General features: G+C 41.9%; 2 protein-coding genes across 2 annotated transcripts in view; both read left to right on the forward strand.

Annotated features, from left to right (window-relative positions):
• The first annotated feature begins 2053 nt into the window (after window positions 1-2053).
• LOC310848203 (beta-Ala-His dipeptidase-like) lies at window positions 2054-11471 on the forward strand. The gene is made up of 12 exons (XM_083746971.1): window positions 2054-2199; window positions 2717-2827; window positions 2931-3074; window positions 3746-3908; window positions 4187-4269; window positions 4381-4578; window positions 5007-5091; window positions 7964-8124; window positions 8932-9096; window positions 9751-9892; window positions 10384-10531; window positions 11107-11471. Exons 1-12 carry the CDS (start codon window positions 2197-2199, stop codon window positions 11168-11170), a joined length of 1467 nt encoding a protein of 488 aa, XP_083603097.1. The 5' UTR covers window positions 2054-2196; the 3' UTR covers window positions 11171-11471.
• Window positions 11472-11597: 126 nt separating this feature from the next.
• Window positions 11598-17906, forward strand: part of ZNF407 (zinc finger protein 407) — a 331124-nt gene continuing 324815 nt past the window's right edge. The window contains exon 1 of the mRNA XM_083746832.1: window positions 11598-13282. The gene's annotated coding sequence lies outside the window, so the exon portion shown is untranslated. The remainder of the gene's footprint in view (window positions 13283-17906) is intronic.

Below are 17906 nucleotides of genomic sequence, written 5' to 3' on the forward strand. Positions count from 1 at the left end.
TGTGACATGATTAGTGATGCCCATCATGACTCCCGCCCACCAATATGCTTGCTGTGAACCTCACCAGCAAATCTATATCCCCATCAGCTGTGGGCTGGCTGGTGCACGTTTGACACTGAGAAGTCGTTGCAGTAGAGTTGTGAAATGGGTGCAGTCTGCTTGTGGTACATTTGATGTGTATCCTTGCAGAAAGGCCCTGAGTAATCGGATCTGCCCTGGCCTCCTGCACCTTCCAAGAACCTGCAGACGTCTGCCTTGCATTTTCCCTCTTACAGCATCCCACACCCACTTCCCAATGTAGAAACCTACCAAGGGCCTCTCAAACCTTCAGTGAAGGAGACGCAGATAACTGATAAAAATGTGACATGGCTCTCTGAGAACTGATCTTTCTCCTCGTAGATCTCAGTAACAAATCAAAATGGGAATAATTTGGGCAGTAGGTTGTGGGCAGTCAAAGGGCCAGTAATTTTGTGACTGCTTTATTAAGTGGGTCTATTTAGATGGCCATGTGTCCTACTTTGCAGATAACAGTTCTCTAGTTGAAGGGTCCTAATCCAGCTGGAAGATAGAGATCCCTTGGAAGGAAGAGCAGCAGCCTTGAAGTTGCCCATTAGCAGTTCACTCCTCAAGAGAAGACTGAGCAGGCACCCAAGTTAGTCTTCACAGCTATGATGAGATTTAAATAATAGCAATGCTATTTAAATAATGCTCATTATTGCTAAATTTGCAGCTCTGCATATGAATCAACACATGTGTCCATGCCAGCTATTCAAGGTAAAGGTAAAGGTACCCCTGCCCGTACGGGCCAGTCTTGCCAGACTCTAGGGTTGTGCGCTCATCTCACTCTAGAGGCCGGGAGCCAGCGCTGTCTGCAGACACTTCCGGGTCACATGGCCAGCGTGACAAGCTGCATCTGGTGAGCCAGCGCAGCACACGGAACGCCGTTTACCTTCCCGCTGGTAAGCGGTCCCCATTTATCTACTTGCACCCGGAGGTGCTTTTGAACTGCTAGGTTGGCAGGCGCTGGGACCGAACGACGGGAGCGCACCCCGCCGCAGGGATTCGAACCGCCGACCATGCGATCAGCAAGTCCTAGGCGCTGAGGTTTTACCCACAGCGCCACCCGCGTCCCATTACCAGCTATTCAAGGATATACCTAATTTCAGATACGTGGAAGTTGAACTTGTAGTGCAGTACACATCTAATTGAGTACATACTTAAGGCTTTATTTGTGGGTTTTACTACAGGGGAATTGGTACTATTTAAAAGAGATTATGATTTCCCTGTGATCTGGTGTTAGCACTGGACATCTTTTGGCACTTGTCCTTGTAGGGCTCACTGCTGATACCTTCCCTGGTCCCCATTTAAAAATTAAAATGCAATAAATTCCAGTGCTCCAGTCTGGATCGTTTTAATTTCCAACAAAATACCCTCAACTTAGCACTGTTTTGAGATGTTGCAAGAAATTAAAATAGTGACAAGTGGGTAATGGCACCAGCATCCACTTCTCCCAGGGACATTTCAAATCTGGAATTGCAATGTCTGGTCCTGTGAGTTTGTTGCTCAAAATACTTTTTACTCTTTTTTTCAAATTTTACAGTTAAAGTAAAAATAATGAGAACAAAACTAAAAGCTGGAAGGCGCTTTGAAGGGGCAGTGAGGGAGCAAAGTTGGGGGAAGGTTTTTCTCATTGAATCTTTGTTTATGCCTAATCCAGCAAATACTTCTCTTCTGGGCATATTGGACTCCTCATCACTTCTTCCAGAAGCAACTTGGACCCACAACTGTGCGACACTGAAACATTGGATGGCCATGCCCTATAGTGGCACTGTGCTGGGCAGCTCTCATTCTCCGTACTGTATTAACTTTTACAATCCTTAAATTTCTCTGATGCCCACACTATACTTAAATATTTTCCAACACTGTGGGCACTGATGGATTGGCTTGTGTTTACTGCACAGTAACTGTAACTTCCTGGAAAAAACGCATCAACCAGACAGTTAACAAATTAGCAAACTGTTTGCTCAGGCTAAATAAACAGTGGGAACTGAGATAAAATTGGTGGTGCGGAATGACTTGTAAAGCAAAAGCTTACTGGATTTTGAAATAAGAGGACGTCTCACAGCCTCTGCTTACTGACTCTATTGGCAAAGAAGACAAGAAGAATAAATTCTGCCACTGCTTGTCTCTACTGCCATGGTGAAGTATTGCCTGTTTCTCTTACTATTGGCAAATGCTAAGTATGGGTGACAAGAATTCATCAGTCTGCTTTTGGACTGATGGAACATATGCAGAAGAGATATATAATAATCCTTAAAAACACTGTGTGTGTGTGTGTGTGTGTGTGTGTGTGTGTGTCCCTCCCCACAAAAGGCACTGCAAGTCTATAGTGAACTGTATAGAAAACTATAGAGCACTGTCCTTGGAACATCTCACCGCTCAGACAAGTGGCAAATATTGTAAGCAGTCAGGAAACGGAACTATTGCAATGGAAGGGTTTGCCAGCGGTTTGTTTTTCAAAGCAAAGATTAATTTAGACTAAGACAACAGTGATAGAATAACAAACACCAATCTTAACGTATAGGGCAAACTCTAGTCTCGCCCCCTGCCCCCTGGATAAAGTGGAATCTTCTGTAACCAAACAGTCCAGGTCAAACAGTATGGGATTTTGGCTCTGAGAATTGCAGGATACTAATAATAGTAATTATTCTTTCAGATATCTCTTGTATTTCTTCTTGCTTTCACAACTATCACCAGTGAAGCATCACTTGCCCCTGCAGATCAAATATTTCAGTACATTGATGCACATCAACATGAATATGTACAGGTACAAGCGGGTGTGCTATTTTGCGACAAACTGGAAAACTAGAGTGAAGGAGTGTTACCTGGAATGTGGATTCCATCCCCCTCATAATTTCCTCTTTTCACAGAGACTCAGAGAATGGGTGGCCATTGAAAGTGACTCCAGTAATCTTCTGAAGAGGCAAGATCTGATTGAAATGATACGTTTAGCAGAAGAGAGGATAAAATATTTAGGAGGAACTGTTGAGTTGGCGGAACTGGGTGTACAAGAGGTAATTATTGTGTTTCACCACTGCTCCTGTTAGGTAGGGATGATGGGAGTTGTAGTGCCAAAACATCTGGCGGGCCGAGTTTTCCTATGCCTGCCTTAAGGCTACTGCTTAATGTCTCTAAAGAGTCTTCATTAATCTGCCTAAAACATTCCAGTCTTTCATGCTAAGTGTTTTGGTCACCCACTCTCCTCCTCCTCTAATATTTGCTGAAATATAGAAGATAGAAATAAAGTCTCTGTCCACTGGATCACAAATGAAAAATATGATCTAAAGGAAAGATAGAATTTCCAGTAACATAAGTTACATAGGAAGCAGCTATATATATATAGATGGACTATAACGTGGTCAGGAGGTGAGGGGACTGGGTAAAAGAGGCAAGTGATAGCTTCTAGCACATGTGTGGTGTAGTGGTTAAGAGCGGTAGACTCGTAATCTGGGGAACCGGGTTCGCGTCTCCGCTCCTCCACATGCAGCTGCTGGGTGACCTTGGCCTAGTCACACTTCTCTGAAGTCTCTCAGCCTCACTCACCTCACATAGTGTCTGTTGTGGGGGAGGAAGGGAAAGGAGAATGCTAGCCGCTTTGAGACTCCTTCGGGTAGTGATAAAGCGGGATATCAAATCCAAACTCTTCTTATAGGATTGCACTGTTAATGCATCACTTCTGCTTTAGCTGCATAATGGAACTACACCTCGTTTGCCACCAGTCATTCTGGCAGAACTTAAAAAGGACCCTAAAAAACATACAGTTTGTTTTTATGGACATCTGGATGTGCAGCCAGCCAGATTAGAGGATGGATGGGCATCAGAGCCATACAATTTGACAGAAAAAGATGGTGAGCATTTATTCTTCTTCAATGGCAGCAATATAGAGACAGAATGTCACTGAATACCAGTTCTTGGGTGGCAATAGTGGGAGAAGATATTGCTTCAGGCTCTGCTTGTGAATTTCCAGCAGGCATCTGATTGGCCACTGTGGAAACAGGATGGTGAACTAAATGGACCTTTTATCTGGTACAACAGGACTCTTATGTCACCCCTGAACTTGTAAAATACTGTACAATTGTATAACTGGATTCTATCAGCTTCTCTTTATTTCACTTTTATTTTCAAGGTCGTCTGTATGGACGTGGAACCTCGGACGACAAAGGGCAAATTCTGGCTGTACTGAATGCAGTAGAAGCACTTCAACAATATGTAAATGATTTTTTGGTTGTTTTTTTTAACAAGTCTTTCTTATTTCATGAAATCTGCCATCAAAACAAAACAAACACATTGTTTACTACATTTTAAACCACTCTCTGACAGGAACTTCCTGTGAATGTAAAGTTTCTCCTTGAAGCCATGGAAGAAGTAGGATCCCCTGGACTATTGAAACTGGTTGAAGAGAGAAACAGTACGTTTTTTTCAGATGTCGATTACATTGTGATCACTGATTCCTCATGGATCAGCAACAAACCAAGTATTACATATGGAACAAGGGGAAACAGCTACTTCTTAATTGAGGTATTTGGGGCTCTTTAATATTGTTACAACTAGTAGAATCAGTGTAGTGTAATGGTTGGGCTATGCCCTAGGAGACTAGGGTTCAACGCAGCCATGAAGCCCAGCTTAACTTACCTCATATGGTTATTAGAATAAACTAGAGGTGAGAAGAACCATGGACCACCTTGAGCTACTTGAAGGAAAGTTGGGATATAATAATAATGCTAATTTTACAGACACATCTTATCATTCATTTTATTATCATTTGCCCGTAAAGTTTCTAACGAATAAGCTGCTAAGCGAGGATTACAATTTTTAATTGATGCATGTCTGAGAGGGATGAGCCCACAAACGTGAAGCTTGTGCCTGTTCATTTTCCTGATGCAAAATCTTGGTATGGCACGGCATACTAATACACCCTCTGATTCCTTTATCTACTTTTTTTCTAGGTTGAATGTGCTAAAAAAGACTTGCATTCAGGGACCTTCGGAGGTATAGTTCCTGAAGCAACCAGTGACTTAATATATCTGTTGAGTAAGTAGAGTTTCTACTAGTGAACAACTAGCTCACACATTCTAGGCTGCTTCAAAGCTTGACTACTGAGATTTCAGCATTGGTAACCTCAAGACTGGATTACCGCAATGCGCTCTGTGTGGGGCTTCCCTTGGGCACCTTCACAGCTGCAGCTAGTGCAAAATGCAGGGCTTAATTGTTGACTGAGGAACCCTCTCAGTGCCATATAACACCTCTGCTGAAGAAGCTGCAGTGGCTGCCAATATATGCAGTTCAGGGTCTTGCTTTTAGCCTTAAAGCCCTAAACAACTTGGGACCAGGATATACGCCTTGCGTATATCCCTGCCGGGCAACTGTGCTCCTCAGATGGGGCACTGCTGAGAGTACCATAAGCCCCAGAGGTGTATTTAGCCTATGCTAGAAACTGAACTTTTAGTGCTGGAACTCTAGCTCTCTAGAATAAATTACCAGCCAAAACCAGACAGGTGCCTAGTGTGATGATATTTGAAGGCATTTGTGGCGATCACACAGGGTCCCCGGTCTATTGATCCCTGTGCCACCACTGTGATTGCCTCTTCGCTGCCACCAACCCGTTTCTCACGGGTACACACGGAGTCCAGACAGCTGTTAACATTAATAAATAATCAAGTTTATTTTTATAAGCATGAACACATTTAAGGTTTCAGTTAATTTTTCTTGGTAGTTTCTTAATCTTAGTTTCTATATTGTATTATACTTTCCTAACAACTTCAAATTGATTATCTCAACTATCTATCTGACTCCACCTAACAGTTCCTCTCACAGCACAACTCGACCAACCCACAGACTTATATCCTTCCTCTTCCTCCTCCAACTCCCAACTAACTTCCACACAACTCCAACTCCAACTCCAACTCTCACTCTAACTCCTCCTATCAGTTTCCACTGGCCAATCACGTCACACTCATTTAACCCTTTCCTTCTGACCCACCTAATTACCAGCCAAAACCAGACAGGTGCCTAGTGTGATGAAGTTTGAAGGCATTTTTCTTTATGAAGGGTTTCCTTGAGGTGCAACCCAGTCATATATGGAAGATCAACTTTATATTTAATGAAATTGTTTCATTGCTATCACCACCACCACCATCACCATTTTACCCCACCTCAGCACTCTGGGCAGCTTCTAAGACATATAAAAACATAATTAAACATTACACATTAAATAGCTTCCTGATAAAGGGCTGCCTGCCTTTAGATGTCTTCAAAAAGTTACATAGTTACTCATCTCCTTGACATCTGATGGGAGGGCTAAACGAAAGCTAAACGATGAGTACTGGTCTGGACAACATGCTAAACCAAGCATGTCAAAAAGTTATTTAGTTACTCACCTCCTTGACATCTGATGGGAGGGCATTCCACAGTCTGGAGAAAGCTAAATAATGAATACTGGTCTGGACAACAACATGTTAAGCCAAGCCATAGCTTAGCTTAGCACACGACAGCAGCCAAATGATCAGGGCACAGCAATGTGGTCACAGTCTCCTGTCTGAAGTTTTCATGCTTGCAAGTCCATGGTTTTGCTTAGCTTGATGTGCAAAGCAGGTAGGACCATCCCATCTGAAATATACTCGGAGTTGAGTGTGGATTTCATGCTCTTTATTCAGCTCATAGTAGTGAGGAAAACCAGTTCCCCCGAAATGTCTGCTTTATGTACATTATTTACACAATGGGCCCCACGTGATTGGCTAATTCCAGGATTCTCTGCTGCATTCTGGATCCTATTGTTCTGGGACCAATCAGACTGCTGCATTCTGAATCCTATTGTTCTAGGACCAATCAGACAGCTGCATTCTGAATCCTATTGTTCTAGGACCAATCAGGCTACTGAATTTTGGATTGTATTCAACTCAGTACATAACACCATCCATGAGGCAGACTGTCTCAGATGGAAGAATCCAAGGGGCGCCTCCTTGGGCACCCCCCCTCCCAAAGCGAGAAGTGGCTACAGTGGCTTCAGGCTTCCACTGAGATCCCACAAAAGCCCTGTGAGATCTCACAGTGGCCTCCACGTGATTTCATTGGGCTCTCACAAGATCTTGCTGGAAGCTTCAGCTCGTAACCCTAGTAAACAAGACTTTGGCGAGGGCAGCAAGCTGCTCCTGAAACGAGACTATTACATCTATATTACAGGTAGGTAGCTATGTTGGTCTGTTGTAGTCGAAACAAACAAACAAAAAACTCCTTCCAGTAGCACCTTAGAGACCAACTAAGTTTGCTATTGGTATGAGCTTTCGTGTGCATGCACGCTTCTTGTGTGCATGCACACAAAAGCTCATACCAATAACAAACTTAGTTGATCTCTAAGGTGCTACTGGAAGGAATTTTTACTTTATTTTATTACATCTATAGACATTCTAATGAACATTCATAGGTTGGGGTCAGTTTGCCACATGTATGCTATTATTCCCACTACCTCCCCCCCATTTATCTTATTCTTATTTAGCCATCATCTTACTCTGGGGATCTGGTTTTATAGGTTTATCTATATATTAAAGTTCCTTACCAGTTGTGCATGTTCTATGATGCCGAAGAAGCATAGCTCTTCATAGAGATTCTTAGAGAACAGCAAAGCTTAGCATTTTCTGTAAGTCATTAAACATTTTGTTTAAAAATAAAAGGGAAATGGGGCAGCTACAATTTATTGATTTTTTAAATAGAAATTAGGAGAAATATTCAATAAACTTTTAAAAAAATAAAGGACTATTTTGAGGCTTGCCTTCTGTATTCCCTAGTTTTAAAGTAAGCAATTTTAATTGATGTTTGGTGTTACATTCTGTCCATAAAAAAAACAAAAGTAACTGCAAGTTCTGTTATTTCTGTAGTTCCTCTTCAGAACTTGTACATTTGTTTTCAGGTACCCTTGTCGATTCTTCTGGTCATATACTGATACCTGGGATTTATGATGCAGTTGCTCCTCTTACGGAAAAAGAAAAGAAACTCTATGAAAAAATTGAATGGGATTTCAAGACGCTGAAGGACACATTTGGCATAAGAAACTTCACATATAGCACTAAAGTATATGCCATATTGATTTTGTATTGAATTCTAAGCTGGGCTTTTGATAGCTGGTTTCACAATTTTCAGTTACGATGGGGCAAATTGTGGGAATTCCTTTATAGTTGATGTAGAAGCATGGTCAAATCTGGGTCTGCTCTACCATTAGGCAGTCTGGGATGGCTACTACAGGGAGCTGATTTTGGGTGTAATGAAAGGGCAGCATTTCCCTTTTTGCAGAAATATGCTTGTAAAATATGTATACAAGTCACTAGCACCATTTTCTTAGCCTGTATTAATGAATTCCACCTTGTGTGGAATTGTCAGTCCCAAATGTACTGTCAGATTGGGGGTTCTAGAGTAACCCCAAGTCTAGTATCATGAGATAGAAAAATGTCAGTCAACTACTCTCTCCATGATTAGTCTGAATTAGTTCTGCCATCAGGAATAATAGGATTTTTGGTCCAAAGTCTAGCACCCCACTCAGTAGAATGAGTGATGGTGGGGGGGTGGCAAACATACCAGGTAGCTTACCACATTTTGAAAAAAGTGACACAACACACATTACCATTTATAGGAAGGAGGGGTGCCATAAGACCACGTATTCCAGGCTCAAAAAATGATTCAGTTTTCAGAATCTAGTTTTCATGTTTTATTAGTTTGCAGGTCACTTTGGATCACATTTCATGAAAAAGCAACTAAAAATGCAAATGATAATAATGATATAAATAACCCATTTGTCTGTGTAAAATAATAGAATGGTGAGCAAACTGCAACTTATTGTTTAAGACTTTATATATTGCTTTAAAAGTTGCTTTTTTTGTTTAGGAAGAATTATTAATGCAGAAGTCACGCTATCCATCTTTGTCCATCCATGGAATTGAAGGAGCTTTCTCTGCACCTGGAACTAAGACTGTAATCCCTGCAAGAGTAATTGGGAAATTTTCAATACGCCTGGTTCCCCATATGGATCGCTCTGTAGTAAAAAAACAGGTAGAGCTCTGGGTTGTGCGTCTTTAAAATCTCTCTATTCTCTTGTGGTGAACAGTGCTAATCATTTGCTTTCCTCAGTTGATGTGATGTTTCTAGCAACCTAGCCTAAAATAGGCCTACTCAGAAGTAGGTCCCCACTGTGTTCAATAGGGCTTATTCCCAGGTAGGTGTATACAAGATTGTTGCCATGCAATGGAATACAATGCATGTTCATTCATAAATAATCACTACTGAGTTCTATAGGACTTTTTTATCAAATAGGTGTGTAAAGGATTGTAGCCTAAAGGCTGCAACTCAAGTATGCTTACTTCACATGAATTACGGTAAACTGAGGCTTACTTCTGGGTAACATGCAAGGCATTATATTGCTAGTGAATTAACTCTAAATGAAGTTGATAATATATTAAAGGTACTAGCTTGAATCACAGAGAATGGGAATTTGAATAATGACCAGCACACTGAAGTACCAAAAGATAATCACCAGCACATTGATCAGCCTTTATTCAAAGCTCAAAGTGTGCTAGACCATGAATACTGCAGGTCATTATCCCACAATGCATCTTCATAAGCAGATCATTATTATTGTGTTATTAAGACAGATTTAATTTTCACCAGGAGCAAACTAGAATAAACTTTCACTATTATTCTCTTGAGGTAATGGATCATTTGAACAAGAAATTTGCTGAACGGAACAGCCCTAATCATATGGAAATAACCAATGTGCAAGCATCAAAGCCGTGGCTTTCTGATACAGATGAACCTCTGTATTTGGCTGGAAGAAAGGCAATAGAGAAAGGTCTGGTCACTTTACTGCAACAAATTACAAAACTTTGGGGCTACTGTGATTATTATGAAGCACCCAGCACACTAAAAAGCAGTGTAGAAAACTTAATAGAAATGGCTGCATCACTACAAAAAATCCAAAGTAATCTACACATGCATCTAATACTAAAGCTACAATGTTATATAAATGTGTACGTAATTCACAGTTTTTTTGAAGGAGCATTTTGGCCTTGGAAGAGGCTCGTTTTGTCAGTTTTGTGAAAACATATTTTAAAGAACAGTCATGGGACACGTTACGACAGAACTGTTTCACTGCAGGTTTAAAAGAGTTGTTTTGTGGATTTTGTCAGTTACAGACAGGATCACAACTTTAAGTTTAGAAGTAGTTAACTCTTAATTCAAGATTGCAACAAAGACAAATGTGTCTGTTCTGGGACTTAGTTGGATAAAATGTTAAGTAACCAGTCTATGAAAATTAAGTTTTCTTTTATTCCTATTTCTTAGTATTCCACACTGAGGCTGACTTGACCCGAATAGGTGGAACAATTCCAATTGTTTCACATTTCCAAGACGTAACTGGAAAGAGTATAATGCTTCTAGGAATAGGAGGACCAGATGATGCCCCTCATGGTCAAAATGAAAAGATCAACAGGTAATCTGTAGGCCTTTAAAACACAGTAGTACCTCAGGCTAAATACGCTTCAGGTTACAGACTCCGCTAACCCAGAAATAGTACTTCGGGTTAAGAACTTTGCTTCAGGATGAGAACAGAAATCGTGCAGCGGTGGTGCAGCAGCAGCGGGAGGCCCCATTAGCTAAAGTGGTGCTTCAGGTTAAGAACAGACCTCCAGAACGAATTAAGTTCTTAACCAGAGGTACCACTGCAATGAAGTCTTTTACTAGAGGGGGAAATGCTATGGTAAGTGAATTTTAAGCATAATCTCTGGAGAGAAGACAACTTTGGGACTTCTGTTTTGTGTGCAACATAAACCACCTAGAAGCTTCTTGAAGATGGAAAAACTGAACATACAGCATTTGAAATACTGATGTAAATGAAGTAGAAAAAGCGTGAATAATAAAACCAGATGTAGTATTGGCCATAATTATGTTTACCCATTAACGTAGTCATACATTTTTGCAAAGTTGTAATTTAGACTCTCATATTCCATCTGCGCTATATCTGCTTTTGCATGCCCACTATTAATATTGTTTTCTTTTTAAATGTAGGTACAACTTCATTGAGGGAACCAAACTATATGCAGCCTTCCTTCAAGAACTTGCTTCTACCTAGAGAAGATGGGATGATGATAACCCTCTAAAGCACAGCTCCGTACTTCCTTTTTTGAAATGTTCTTAAAGGAACACATATACACAAATATATTTAGAAATTTAAATGTGATAAAATCAATAAATACTTGTGTGGAAAAAAGAGAAGATCCCCCTGCAATAAAATGATATTTTATTTTTACATTTGGAAGTCCCATTCCTCCTTTCTTTATGTGCCTGTACAGAACTTTATTGCTTCCTTAAGAACTCTGGACTCTCAGAAAGGAAAAAGAATGAATATTGCCACCTGGGTTTTCTACATTTAAGATGACCCTCTTACTGTGTTTTTGTAAAAGATGTGCTACCCACAAATGACACATCACATTCCTAACTGTTTTAAAGTCTGTTTAAAGGTATGGTTGCACCCTGTGCGACTGAACTACTGTATAACTATTCATGTGCACTATACACCCTCTACTGGCTGCACACTTCTTTGCAGCATCTTTTTCCTAAATGTGGTAACTGCATACATGTGGATCTCAAGTGCTTACCCATGTAGGCACAGACAGGATTAAGACCCGCTTAGCTTCAGCAAAATGATGGCTTCATGTTCCTTCAGATCATATCCTGTCCATACTCTTTCTATGAGGGTGGCAGGTGCAATTTTGAAACCTTGGGCACATTGTCAGGTTCCCAGGCAACAGACAATTTCTTATTAGTGGCATATGAAGGCAGTGGCTACCATTGCAAATTTGCAGGCTTACGAGTATTTTTTTTTAGAAGAGGAGGAGTTTGGATTTGAAATCCCGCCTTTCACTCCCTTGAAGGAGTCTCAAAGCGGCTAACATTCTCCTTTCCCTTCCTCCCCCACAACAAACACTCTGTGAGGTGAGTGGGGCTGAGAGACTTCAGAGAAGTGTGACTGGCCCAAGGTCACCCAGCAGCTGCATGTGGAGGAGTGGAGATGCAAACCTGGTTCACCAGATTACAAGACTACTGCTCTTAACCACTACACCACACTGGTGTATACTTCAACTGAAGTATTTTTATTTTGCTTTACAGTCAAAAAAGACAGTAAGTTTCATAATTCACAGTGTAGTCCTACTAAAATGAGTGTTAAAGTTTGAAAAATAGCAAGGTGGCAATCAAACAAGTCACACAACAACATATAGTCTCTAACAAAATTCACTGTAATTTCTAAAAGTCACCATGTGAACCCTTCTGGATATGAAGCAAGTAATAAATATAACCTAAGTATGTTTTTAAGCTTACATGCCTGCTTGGGGTTTATAATAAATCAATTACCACTATATATTAGTATCTTTTGGGAGGGGGATTTTCAATCAATTTCCCCAAACTGGAAGTTTTTCCCCACCTGGCAATTGTAAATCCCTCATCCAATTTATTTATTTTTTTGCTAGTTAAGTCAATCTCTACCTCTTAACCAGTTAAACAAAGAGCACTACCTTTTGTGTGTATTTCAAACTTTTGAGTTGCTTCATGCCTAAACAATTCTGGTTTGTTAACATTTGACGTGTTTACACACGGAACATACACAAACATGGCATCTGGATATTGCCCCTTCGTTAATTTTGTTTAACTAGCAATGAGGGCTTGAGCCCACTGCCTACAAGGTTCGTTTCAGGATATTATTGCGCGTGTGCAGTGAAACACCGGGGCCTCAGCCGAACCCCAGAGCCTGTTTTCGGTGTCGAGGTTCTCGCGGGGAAGTCATGGTGGACAGGAGTGCCTCGGGGCATGTGCAGAGTGCATGCTTCGCCTCAAGGGTACCAGCCACAACCCAGCCCCTTCACACTTTTGGCTCCACGGAACGCACAATAGAGGAAAGCGAGAGTCCCCGCTAGGGAGCCTCTGAACGCGTCTGAAGGGGCAGGAAGCGATCTCCACGCGGTGCGCGAGGCCACTGGGGTACAGTTAAGGCCCTCGCTTCTTCAAAAAGAGTCACGCGCCGCCCGCGGAGCAACTGCCGCCGTTGCATTCCATACATTTCCTGTCTTCCCTCCCCTCCGTACGACGTTACGCATCACGTTCCGACAGTGACGCACTTCGGCGAATCTACGGCACGCCACTTGTGACCAAGATCATCACAAGCGGAGGAGGACGGCGTCCCCATCCGGTGAGTAAAAACCAACGGTCAGTGGTCCCCTCGCTTCTGAGGGAGGCTTCTGCTTAAGGCTGTTGTAGGCGTTTATCCTTGGGGGCGCCAGGTCGTTCCTGGCTTTCTCCAGGCCTTTTCGCTTTCCCTAGGGCTTTTTGGGCCTCTGTGCCGCCGTCGTTTTTTCTCCCCCTTCCTCCTCTCGATAAGTGGGAGGGAGGGCAGGAAGCTCGTTTTGGGCCAATCAGTAACCGTCGGAGGGTCTGATGCTTGAGGAGGGAAGTCCTGAGTGGTTGGGCATGGAGGGCGGGAAGACGGTTTCATATAGCGATTGGCTAACGCCTCGAGGCTTCTCATCCGCTTTTTTTTTTAAAGAAACGAAGGGGGAGGAAAAAAAGTTTATCCAAAGTGCGCATGCGGAAGCTATTCGTGGTCTGTGACTTTTTCGTGTTAGCACTACGCATGTTCGTCGCGCGGCGCCTTTTCAGGAGCGAGGGGGACTGGACGTTGCGCACGCGCCTTTTCGACCGTGGCTTTAAAACCGTTCTTTTCAGGGGACTGTGATTGCGCTTGCGCGAGGGCTTGTATGTTTGCGGGTGAGCGATAAGGGACGCCTGAGCTCATCTTCCTGTAGAAGGAGCGCACGCGCACTGCTGTCGCTCGCCAAGTATTCCAGGCGCTGAGCGGGTGGTGGTTCCCTGTGGCATTCACTCTGCAGCAGAGGAAACCGTGTTGGCCCATTAGAGAGAGAGAAAAATCCAAAATCTGGGGCCAAAAATATATTTTAAGGGCTGTACAAAATGACACAAGCTTCCGAGTTCATTAAAACTCTTCATCAGGCTGGCAGTTTTGATGTAAAAAAAAAAGAGGAGGAGAGGAGGCTGGAGACCTGAAAATGTTGGAAGATTCAGGGCAGATAAAAGATAAAAATGATTCACATTTCCTGGCATTGTGGAGTTGGAAGGGACCCAAAGGGTCATTTAGTCCAACCCCCTTGCAATGCATACTTAAACTAGAAATTGCTAACACAACAGGTAGCAATGTCCAACCACTTAGAACAGCTTTAAACAAATTACAGTGGTACCTTGGTTGTTGAACAAATCAGCTCCTGAACATCGCAAAGTGTAATGGTTTGAGAATGTTTTTGGGAAGCTGGGCGACGCGGCTTCCACTTGAGTGCATGAAGCTCCTGCAGCCAATCAGAAGCTGCGCCTGGGTTTTCAAATGGTTTCGGGAGTCGAATGAACTCCCAGAACAGATTAAGTTTGAGAACCAAGGTACACAAATTCACGGAGGGGATTGTTGCCAAGAACTGCTAGCCATTGCTCGTAGATGGTTGGCTACATTGAGAATGGGCTGCTGGACCTGATGGGCCTTTGTTCTGATCCAGAGGGGCTCTTAGGTACTTGCAGGGGAAAGGTGGCATGATTTAAAAACCACAAGGTTGGCATTTAGTCACACTCAAGATTGGGAATGTAGGAAGAGAGCACAAACTTGTATTGGGCTCCTCTTGGAGCTATGCAGATATTAGCTTGTACCCGAGGGCTCCTGGGATAAAGCAGTAAATAATGGCGGTTTATGAAGGCATTCAGTAACCCAGACTTCACATGACATCACAGCTTCAATCTAGCCCATGAAAACATAAGCTGCAATAAATGGGTTATTTTTAAAGATTGAACAAGTGTCTTTGTTGTTTTCTGGTGCTACATGCTAACATTAATCCAGGGATGGGAAACCTTTTTCAATTTGAGGTCCACATTCCTTTATAGACAGCCTTCTGAGAACCACATACCAGTGGTAGGTGGGGTCAGATCAAAAGTAAGCAAAGCAACAAATGTAACATTTTCCTTTGTACAGTAGGCTAGCTTGTATGCACCCACTTACCCACACTATTCCATCAAGGTAAGCAAGAACACTAATTTATCAGAGTTCAGCAACATATTACAAGGCAGATAAAATCACTTGGTGTGTGAAGCAGGAGTGTGTTCTGGGGAGAGTTCCAAGGGCCAAATTGAGAGCCTTTCTGCCTGGGCCTGAGATTCCTTGCCTCTGTGTAACTCCTTGGGATTGTATGCCACTCTGAAGAGACAGCATGCGGAGCACATGCAAGAAATAAATGCAAGAATCAGATCCTGCTTTTATAAATTTTGGAAGATCTGCCTCCGCTCATAGCTGTTATTTCTGCTCATGGTGAGCACATGCTTCAGCAAGGGAAGCCACCAGGTTGTTAAGTGTCTGTATGGAGAAATGCTTGCTTCCAAAGAACCACATGTGTTCACACTGGAGGCCAAAGTTGCACTATTCTAGAAGTGAAGGTGCCTTTTTTGGGTGATCTCTGGAAATCATGGTTACTGTAATGACTCAAGTTGGAAGAAATTTCACAAGAGTTGGGTTGGCAGGTAGAACTGAAATTGCATTCAATCTCCTTTTCTGAGGCAAGGCTATTTTATTGTGCAAGACTTGGCATTTTGACAGTGAACTTTCTTTTCAACTAACTATGTAGTTTGCTCTCAACTAGGTATTAAAACCAGGATTAGATCCTAGTTTTAATCTGTGGTTTGGGAACAAACTATAGTTAGCAGAAACTGTTTACAGCTGTTTGGTTGTCATGGTCAGTCACAATTATATCTCATTAGGACAGGGGAACCACAAGAACCCTCAAGATGCTCTTGATCACGCAAACTATGGTTTAGCAGCCGTATATGTGTGACCTTTGAACCAGGCCTTTGTATTGGTTATATATACACTGCTAAATTTGACCTGTTCCTGTATGGACAGATCTGTTTCCAGAACAAATGTTTCCAAAACTCGTGAATTCTTTAAATTTGAAATTTGTATGTGATAAGATTAGTTTGAAAAATACTTCTCAGTATTCAGGGGGTTAAATGCTTGCCAGTGTGTAGAACTAGCTTCTTGTTTGGGGATTCTGTCTAAGGACATTCACATTACCCCTGGCCCCCAATATTGAAAGAATGTGTGATGGGGCCATGTGGAGTTGCCCCGCTACTGACAATGTGCACCACACACACCATTGCCGTGTGATGGAAATGCTGCCATGCTGTCCCAAGTGTTCAGCTGGCATAGAAAACAGCTCTGAATGTATAATGTATAATGTTTCATACTCATAGAGCTCTTCCAGGACAAAGTGCCTCCTTTCAGAAATTTCCCCCAGACATCAATTCCACCTTTGAAATCCCAGTAATATCTGGGAGAATCCAGACATATGGCATTCCTAGTAAATACAGTACAGTATATAGGTACCCACAGATGTTTCCCACACCAGCTGAATGTGGGAAGTGTTTCTGCACAGTCTTCAGGATCTTATAGGCCTCTTGGGTTCCCTCCCTCCCACCAAACTAAACCATGGTTTAAAGGCTTAGCACTATGAAATCAAGGTTTGCTCTTGGCTCATCGCTCATGCTTTGTTTGGCGGAAATTATCCTTGATCTTGGTTGTGGAAGTAGCACTAAGTCAGGCTGTAGTGTGGCGGAAGAGTGAAGTGCCCACAATTTCAGTAGCTTACAGTGAGTAAGCTGCACATTCACATTTAGACCATAGTTTGTTATTAACTGAGGTTCAAAGTGACATGAGAACGAGGCCTTTATTGTTAATTTAAGAATAAGCTGCTGCAAAACAACAGTGTCATTAACACCATCAAGACTAAAAGCAACCAGCAGTTCATTTGATATACCAGGAAGTATCCTTAACGTTTATATTTTGTTTTGTTCTTAATAGGAATAACCTTGCATTGACACCCCCTTCTGTTCTTTCCATATTTTTAACTTTAAATTATTTACAAGTTGGAGGCTTGTAGATGATAAGCTAATGAAGACTTTTTCTTAAGCATGTTGTGCAGGATTGTTCTGAATTTATATCCCAGCTACCCTTATCTTACAATTTGAGGTGCCTATTTTGCAACTTCTTCTAAAGAGCAAAGGGGCAATTTGACCATCCAGTTTTAATGAAAAGCACTGTTTTAACCAAGGGAAAGTAGATAACAGCTTTATGATAGTATTCTGAAAATACAGCACATACAGAGAGAACTGTTGTTTCCCTTATATTAATTACCTGATCCATTTCAGTCTGGTTAGTGATCCTGTTTTGGAATTGCTTTGGTTTCTCTGATGAATAGTCTGCAATGGAAGAGGGAAAGGGAAAGGGAATTGTGTTCCCATTGTCTTTATTGGAAATTTCAGTGACTTTTGATACCATTAGCCTTGTGGAGAAGTACCGTTGTACAGTGGCTCTGGTCTTTAATGGAACACAGATCTAAAATATGATACTGGAGTACTAGTACTCAGCCTCTTGACCTTTGACCTGTAGAGTGCATCAAGGGTCTCTATTCAAAGTGCTATAGAATTTGGAAGAACCTTTCTTCACATGAACTTGCCTCCTCATTGAGATAATTAGCAATGGTTTTCTTCACTGTCCCACCACTATAGACAATTGGTTAGAGGAAACATGGAACGGAGTATTTTTTGTAGCAGTGTCTAGGTTTTGGAACTCTTTCCAATGAGTTACCCATCTGGCCCACACGTTGCAATGGGTCTCTGTGAAAACTGCTTGGTTTTCTCGATGCTACGGTTTATTTTTCAACTTGCTTTATGTGATTATATTTTCTGTGTTTGTTGCTTTGATGTTTTGC

Source organism: Podarcis gaigeae (genome assembly GCF_964106915.1).
Source record: "Podarcis gaigeae genome assembly, chromosome: 7".
NCBI classification, from domain to species: domain Eukaryota; kingdom Metazoa; phylum Chordata; class Lepidosauria; order Squamata; family Lacertidae; genus Podarcis; species Podarcis gaigeae.

Excerpts from the sequence above, each read along its gene's own strand:
- LOC310848203 (XM_083746971.1), top strand. Across the intron at positions 2,828-2,930 it reads ATCAACATGAATATGTACAG|AGACTCAGAGAATGGGTGGC; the intron begins GTACAAGCGGGT and ends CTCTTTTCACAG. Across the intron at positions 9,097-9,750 it reads GCTCTGTAGTAAAAAAACAG|GTAATGGATCATTTGAACAA; the intron begins GTAGAGCTCTGG and ends TATTCTCTTGAG.